This window comes from Falco naumanni, chromosome 12, assembly GCF_017639655.2.
Source record: "Falco naumanni isolate bFalNau1 chromosome 12, bFalNau1.pat, whole genome shotgun sequence".
NCBI classification, from domain to species: Eukaryota; Metazoa; Chordata; class Aves; order Falconiformes; family Falconidae; genus Falco; species Falco naumanni.
The window spans coordinates 7,533,332-7,542,010 of record NC_054065.1 but is presented as its reverse complement, the minus strand read 5'-3'; the positions used below and the strand labels follow the sequence as shown (position 1 = coordinate 7,542,010).

Here is an 8,679-nt window from a genome sequence, read left to right as displayed (position 1 = left end):
TCCTCTTAAACCCTTTGGATGAATGTTAATTTGGCATCTGGCAAGTCTTCATAAAACCTAACATTAGCCAATATGGGGTCTGGAAAATTTTAGTCTCTCAAAAATCAAGGACCAAGAAAAGAACGAACATGCACACAAAAAAAAGTAAGAGTATTTCTAATATCTTTCTCCGGCTTTTCTTTTGCACATGAAATGTTATTAGCTACTTACTGGATTAGACTATATGGCCTGCAAATCTGTCCCCAGCTGTGCTGTTAAGGACAGATCAGCTGTGTGTGTCTCGGGCTGGCAGTGGTGGCAGGGATACAACATGGTGGGGCATGGTGGTATTCTGCCTCAAGTCAGAGACTTGCTTTGCAAGCAAACCGTAATCTTGTACTATCAAAAACAACTAATCAACCAAACTAGCTACTGCTAGGGCTAGTTTCCAGTGAGAGACTATTAGATACCTGAGTTTTGTTTTTCTTCAACATTATGCCTCGCACAACAATAGACACTGAGAGCACAAGTGGTGTCAGCGTTATTTAGCCCTTACGAGGCTGAAGGAACTTTACGGTTCCTTTTTTGTTGAAGTTCTCTGAGGTTTAACATGTTTTTAGTTTGCATTCCAACAGAAGGTTTTTTGAAGTTTTGAGAACAAAATCTCCTTTGACAATGAACTGCAAAACTAGAGGAAAACTATATCAAATACACATCTGGAAATATAAATTGCAAATATCTTACAATGGGTTTGTCCCACTGCTTGGACCAAGCTGTGCTTCTGTGTCACCAGTCTACCTTCTTGCTCCTCAGAGATCAATATCCAGGGTAAAGGATTTAAAAGTGAACAAAGCTCAGCAGCCAGAGCATTTTCTGCAGGCCATGTGACTGATGGGAATATTTGTCAGTAAAATGTTGGTGGTCTACTTAATTTCTGCATGATCAAAGTCCTTAAATCTGAACTTTCTTTTAGTAGTGCCAAGCTATGTTTATTTGCAGATTTGCTCTGTTTATTCTGGTTGAAAGGAGACATTCAGCCTGCTTTGGATCAGCTGATCTGCTGTCGACCCGTTTCAGCTCTGAGTAACAGGTGTTTAGATAAGGACTGATTCGTTCTCTATGCAGATGGAAAGTGTTAGGTAAAAAGAAAACACTGAAAGCTATGAAGTTGTGATGACATGAGACCGTAAAAGATTCCTTAGGAAAAAAGCTAATCAGCTCATCTGTGCTAGCATTTATTGATAAAATGGCGTAAATGACTGCCCATTCAGACTGTTTATATTTCAGCAACACATGATATGATCCCTACATATAAAGTTTAATGTTGCTTTCATAAACCATGTCACATCCTGTGAATGACTGGTTCTGGTTCCCTTCTCTCTGGTACAGGTGGTGCTACTCCCAAAACTATCCTTCTCTTACTCCCTTCCCTCTCTCATCATCACCACAGTAGCTTTGCCTAGACCCCTGCAAACCCTCTTACTGTCCAGATCCCTGCTTCTTCAGCCCTTCCCTCCTCTTCACGGTCTCAACCTCTCCCTGCTACAACTCCTTGCCCACCAGTGGCTCCCCCTTCCATGCCACCCACCAGCCCCATGGCTGCCTCCTCAGCAACCTTCTCCTGACTTGAGTGGTTGCCAGGATGATGCTTAGGACAGTGAGCGTGGCTGGTGCCTCTGCTTTGCTGCCAAATTCTAGTGAAGGTATGTCTTTCTGATTGGGTGTAAGATGTACCACACTAGTGAACTGTAGCTATCTGATTAGGATGCTGCATAATTACATGACATTATTGATGCTGAATTTGATGGATTATCAAAGGCACTTCTCTCATTCAGATTCCTACAGGGACTGGGGCTACATGAAAGACCACTATATAATTCTTTGAAAGCCAATCTTTTGGTGGTTTTTCCTGTTAAAATGTGAGTCCGTTAGACCCACCACTGGTTACTAGAAAGGTGCTGATATCACTTGGCCTATATTTATCTTGAGTTTTTAGATTCCAACAGCCGGGTAAGAACTGGGTATGCAAAACTTAATTAGTTCTGCATAGTTAGTTGTCTTGTGATCTGTCCATGCACAGCAAACAACTCTAGAAAACTCAGCTTACTCCATAAGTAAAACTCCACCCCTACTATAGTTCCATGGATTTTATCACATCTGTGACAACATACAACAGCTGATGACCTGTCTTGCTCTTAAAGTACATTTCCCACTTCACTGTGATTTGCTACATCAACTTTCAGAACACCACAGAGGATCTAACTGGAGCAAGTTACACCAGGACTCAGATTGATGTAATGGAAATCAACACATTTATAAGATCACAGAATGTTATTATAGCCTCCACTCTCATTAAGATTTCTCTCCGATACCTAGAGTCAATGTTCGCTTCACTCAATATATAATTTTGTCCTCAGGAATGATAAAGGTTACTCACGTTTCTAGAACACAAACATACCTGTAAATGCCCTCCACAAGGATGATAATTTTCCTCCATGCTCTGCGGCTTCGAGGCTGCCCATATATTATTGCATCTCTCAGCAACTTCTCAAGGCTCTGCATATCTTTAGTTAAAAATAAGAAAAAGGAGGAATAAAAAACATTAACAATGATTTTTCTAAAGAACTTTCAATTTTCTCCTGACACTATTTTTCCTATACAGAAAAGAGAACATTAAAAGAAATGTGTCCTGAAGACAAACTCATTTTATTAGTAGGCAAGACCCAATGATTAATTTAATTTGCCTGCCTGCAATTTAGCGACAAGACGACTTACAAAACCCCTCCAGTTATGCACCTTATCTGGTAAACTTTTAGAAATTCTAAATGTAAATTTTTATTTAAAGACAAAAGGGAAGTGCTTTGCTTAAGTACTGAGGCTAAGTGCCAGCAGTTCTCTGTATGCGTTGCTGACATTCATAACGTCTCAGTGTTCCCGGATAATAAGTTTTTGGTTGCTTTCCAACATCACCATGGGCTCATGAATAACATCCATTCCTTCAGCAAAGGCTTAGATCAAGCTGCGTGAATCATGTCAGGATGGCAGCAAGAGAAATCTTGTCCTCAAGAAGGAAAATGAGTGAAAGATTGCTGATGAGAGAGGGAGAGACAACTGGATACAAGCACATGGCATAGATGCACTGATTTGGCACCAAAATGCTTGGCACTGGTGGGACTTTAATATAAGGAGGCCTGGAACAATGTTAGAAATTTAGCTTCTTTCTCAAGGGCTGAGTGTGGGTAACCTAACAAAATTCTAGAAGGAAAGTCACCAAAGTTTTGAAAAACATGGAAGAATAGAAGAAGCAAGAAAAAACATCACAGGAACAAGGGTCAGACTAAAGTGACTCTCAGGGCAGAGCTGAAATCTAACCAGCATTCTGGGTTTCTACGTGAGTGAATGCTCCAAATTGAATTATTCTGGTACTTTTCAGGAATCTAGATTGACATTTCAAAATGTTTCAAAGAACATCTTACAGAGACTTGTAATGCCCCAAGGAACCCTACAGATTAACTCAGACTGTGGGTTGGGAAAATCAGTGGCATTTTTTCACAATATAACCACACTGTTTCAGTGACACATTTTAACGTAGTTATTAGAACCTTTGAAAATAGTACAAAGCTAATCTGTAAAATCCAATTGTCCAAGTGAAGAAAATACACCTTAAATATATTTATACTGATGTATAGTTTGGTTTCTGCCTGACTGGAACCCATCCATTTGCATATGAATGTCCATCACGAATAACCCATGACCTGAGGGATGGCTGGGTTATGACCTGAACCCTTCCATCCTGATACCTCACCTCTTGCTCGTACCTTTTACTGATGTCGGTAAAAGATAAATTTCTCAGAAACACCTCTGCCACTCTGCACCTTAACGCGTAATCTCTTGACCTAACAAGACCTTGCTATAATTTCCAAAGCACGAAACATGCACGATAAGTTGCCCCTTATTTCAATGGTGCAATCATTTGCACAGCTCAAGGAACTCCAAGATGGAAATGCATTATGAATAATGCAATGCAGACAGCACAGTTTCCACTAGATGGCAATCAAAGAAATAAAAGTTCCTTGGTGCTTTAAAAGGGGAATTCATTAGCCAGCTGACCATTTGCAGCATGTACATATTTCATGGAAAAGAACTGCTCACCTTCTCTTTTGTTTTGAGTAGATAACGTTCAGAAATCCTTCTGAGTTCTGAGCAGTAAAGGACAGTCCAGGATGACAGAAAGCTCACTCAGACACTCAAAAGCAAAATTTTTGTGTCCCCCTTTTTTCCACTGATTTTTTTCTCTACTGATGTCATTGTCATCCACATTCTTTTGGGACCTTTGAAACCCTCTGTCTACACATCAGTCCAGATCATATCCAGCCTTCAAGAAAATCGGTTCGCCCAGCCCTCTGAACTAAAAGCATAGCTTTGAAGATTCAGGTGTTTCAACGTACTTCCACATGAAACAGAGAAAGAGGATAAGATAGAGAGAAGTGAAATGTATACAACTGTTTAATAGAGCTGCTGAAAAAATCCATGGATGTGAGGAGCTCCCCTGTCCAAAATAGTGTGGGACATGAGACCGCAGATAGGGAAGAACTGCTCTGAGGGACGAGCTTGCCTGACTTTACACGTGACATAGCCCTGCTGGAGTACAGGCTAAGGACTTGTTTGTTTGCAGGATCAGGGTTATCTCACTTTGATTTTGCCGTCTCATTCTGAAAAATGTACGTGTGACCATTTCTTAGGCCTGTAACTGTCAATGCATGATTTGTTTAGGTGCAAATGAATTTTACTGACCTTTTCACTCTATGCTTGTAGTGCCTTATCTGGAAAGGGGAAATTGGGAGGAAGAGAAAATCTGTTACCTTCAATCTTCCCCCCAAAAGGCTGTTTCTGTTATTCCAAGTGAAGATGCAGTGCTCTCTCTGTGCTCGTGCTCAGACTTTCCAGAAAGTGGGATATACTGAACCTCAGGAAAAACAACAGTGCAACTCCAAGTGACTTTCAGATATCAAATTATTTGCCCATTAAATAGAGTTACACTGTGAAACACTGGAACATTGAGATGATGAGTTGCACAAGTCCATCTTGAATAACCAGTTATGGGGAAAATAACTGTCCTTCTTGTTTGACCATCACAAGCCCAGGCTTTTCAGCGGTAATGGCTAACAACTGTGCACCAGCCCAGGAGGTGGTAAGAATTTCACTTGATTAATTAGTCAAAGCACAACCAAATGTATCCTTGCCTTACTTCCCACCTTCTCCCTATGGCATATTGTCTAGATGTGGAGGGTAAAGTTTCCTAAGCAGGGACAAGGAATCTCTTAGGGTTTTTAGAATTTAATACAGACTTGCATAATCCTTGTTTGGGATCCTTCAAAATTACTTCAACAGAAATACCAACAACACAAACTGCCAGTGGGTGTAAGCAAGCCTGGACCTGGGCAGGCAGCCGTGTGTCATGTTGCCTCCAGTGCAGGTGGGACTCCAGACTCCTGGAGGGGCACCTGCCCTCTCCCAGGCACACTCACTGCCTCCTTGCAGGGAGACACAGCGTCTCCACCCCTCATCCTTACACTGCAATGCTGGCGATGTCATCACCATTCCTCTGCATGGACTGGAAATCTCCTGTGTGATGTGAGCTAAAGCCTTTTTAATTAAAATAACAGGCTACTGCTACCCTTATCACATTCTTCTTTCCTTTGCCTTGTGTTTGCCACTGTCGTTTTCAGTTTCTCCTCTTATGCAGATTCATGCAGACTCTGTGGCTACCTGGCCCTTCTCAGCCTCCCATGCAACCACCTCTCCCCTGCTACAGTGCATCTGCTGCAGCATCTGCCTCCTCCTCTCTTCCTTTCCCCCTGCTGGTACCTTTTCCTGGTCACTGTCCTTTCGCGAGTGACTTCAGTGGTTAGTTCCAATGCTGTCCCCTCTTGATCCCTAAAGCAACGAAGGGAAACCACCACAAGGGTTTTGTTGATGTAAACAGTAGCTGTAAGACAGTAGAAGGTGGTTTTCGTTCTAGTGAAAATTAGCCTTTGAAAAGTCCCTGAGTGCTGGCACAGCGCTGAACAGCAAAAACATTTTTAGATCCTTTTCCCTGAAATCACAGCTTTGAATATCTTTGTTTGGAATAGGGTGGTGGGAGTGGTGATTACTGCAGCCACAGTAACAGTCTGAGACTCCCCTCCCTGCCCCTCAGTGAATATATATCTCTGGGAAAGGAAAGGGCACTGGCTCAGGAAAGCTTCCTATTCACACTTGGCAATCAGACATGGCTTTCTCAAATCAGAGAGGGCAAATGCAGACACAGCATACTAGGAGCAGGATATACCAGTCTCCTCTCTGTGGCAGCGTCTGTATGTGTCACAGGGAAATACAAGCCAAACTGGATTAGGCTGTGGTCCACCTATCTGGCGCAGTAATCTTGTCTCTGAGAGTGGCCAGAGGCTTGAAGGAGGACAAAACCTAAGTGGGTAATGTGCCTCTCATCCTGCTCTGTAGTAGCTTAACACTGCCCTCCCTTCTGAAGTTCAAGGGCCACATACACCTTTGGGGAAAAAAATAAATATTAAGAAACTGTCTTGTACCAAGCCACTGCAAGCTCTTTGTGGTTTTTTTGACTGACAAGGTTTTTCACTAGTTTTTACCTGCTTATTTATCTCTTTTGTTTCCCCCCTGTTTTATTTGCTTGTTCACTTAAAGGCATGAACTTATAGTTTTCCACTTCTTTTTTCTCTCCTTTTCTTCTTTTTTGCTAGATAATATATTTGCACTGAAAGATGAGGACATTCTGCTGCCTAAAAGTTCTTTCACTGTTAATTACAACTCCTCCTGTGTTTTCCTCCTGTGTTGCTGTATTTTCTCTTTAAGGTGTCCTTGTGGCACACATATCTGAACTCCAAAACATTAATCTGAGTGAGTAGACTCAGAAATGTCAGAGTCGGATTAACATAAATTCACAACTGTTGTCCAAGCAGGAAACTATATTTTGTATGGAAACCTGAACAGCTCACACCTGCATGACACACTTCTGTCATCAACCACCTGATTTGTGAGAACTTAAAAAAACCCGTACTACTTCCACAACACACTGGAAAGGTGCGTAAGGAGGAGCTAGGAATGTACTGCTGTGATTCCCATTTCAGATGTAGATTCAAGTGCCAGATTAGAGGCCAGGTTTTCACCTAACCAAGGTGCTTGGTTGTGCCTTGCAATTGCCCGCCTTCCTGGTAGCATTTGTTCTGATTCCATGTTGAAGTGTCCTTGCAATGAAGAGAATTAGATGATTTTTTTTTTCCACATGGCCTGATTTCTGTGTGTAGTCAGGACATTCCCACACACTGCTCACACAATTGCAAATCTAAACCTGAAAATGTGACTGCAATTGATTTGCTTGATGTTATATGGGAGAAATATAGTAGAATTAGAAAGAATAAACAAATTCTAAGCCTTGAGCACCTTCTTATACAGGCTGATAGGAACAGAATTCACTTGGGTGTAGTTAGTCAGTGGCACACTCATCTGTCCACTGAATGAACAAAGACATTCTTTCACCTGACACCAGTACAAGACCCAGAACTGCTGCACCTGATACCAGTATAAAACCTGTAATTGCTGTGACACAAAATCCTTGATAAAATCACAAACCGATTAATGGCTAGCTATTTGGTTTTGCTTTTTTAAGTTTTATTGGACGGGTCAAAGGATTTTGGCTAATATTTAACCAAGATCAAGATTAGAGGTTCTGAAAAAGAGCTTTAAAATATATGACATTAATGAAAGATTGTCTTAGAAATAGAAAAAGAACAGTTGATAAGTTAGTTTCTCCTGGGACCAGGAAATAAAAAAATCCAAAAGTGTAGCACCCATATAGCTAAGGGACGCCCATTCCAGTCCCTTGGGGAGGGTGGGAGAGGCTCCCTGGAGTCCAGGCCTGGTGAGGGTAATATCAGACACCTTCTGACATAAAACTAACCGAGACCGGGCTACTACTGCCAAAGAGCCTCCCACCTTCCTCCCACTGCATACTAGTTGTTGGACGGTGCAAGTGTAGAAATGCAGCCTTTTTCTAGTGTCCTAAATGAAACACTGCCTGGGAAATGGCGACTTGAATGGTGCCCACACTACAGCAAGGGAGACAAAAGGCAGATGCTTTATGGGTGCAGGTCAGAACAATTCTAGCCCTAAAATCACTACTACATAAATTTAGGACTGCTCAGGTCTTAAAATAAAATGAAACCCCACCAATTAAAAATCCCCCTCCACCCATTCCTCAGAGCAGGGGCTCCAGGGAGCTGAGCTTTGCTGCTAACATCCACAAAAACTCACAATTACCTGAAACAGAAAAAGTCCAGTACAGGCCAAATACCCTGTGGCATACTGGTGTGACCTTGGCAGGGGGGAGACTAGGAAATGAAAGCTCACAGGAAGGGAATTCCCTGTTCAGTAGTTTTTAGTTATAGGGCTGAAATATTCTCCTAAATTTCTCTCACATAGATCATCTGTAGGTGTGTGCCTGTGCATTCTCTCAGCCTAGACCTGTAAATTCCTATCTGATCACAAGGAATGAATTGTTCACTGGCAGGCAGGATGTAGGGCACATTCCTATGTCCAAATAAAAATGGACTTATAGGTCCACACCACATTTTTGTTCTGTTACTCACCTTAAGGCTTGAAGACTTTCTCATACACCTGTGCAAT

General features: G+C 41.9%; 1 protein-coding gene across 1 annotated transcript in view; it reads right to left on the bottom strand.

Annotated features, from left to right (window-relative positions):
- Window positions 1-2,412: 2,412 nt before the first annotated feature.
- Window positions 2,413-8,679, bottom strand: part of SPTLC3 (serine palmitoyltransferase long chain base subunit 3) — a 59,807-nt gene continuing 53,540 nt past the window's right edge. The window contains exon 7 of the mRNA XM_040612226.1: window positions 2,413-2,543. Within this exon, the coding sequence (XP_040468160.1) occupies window positions 2,413-2,543 (131 nt within the window). The remainder of the gene's footprint in view (window positions 2,544-8,679) is intronic.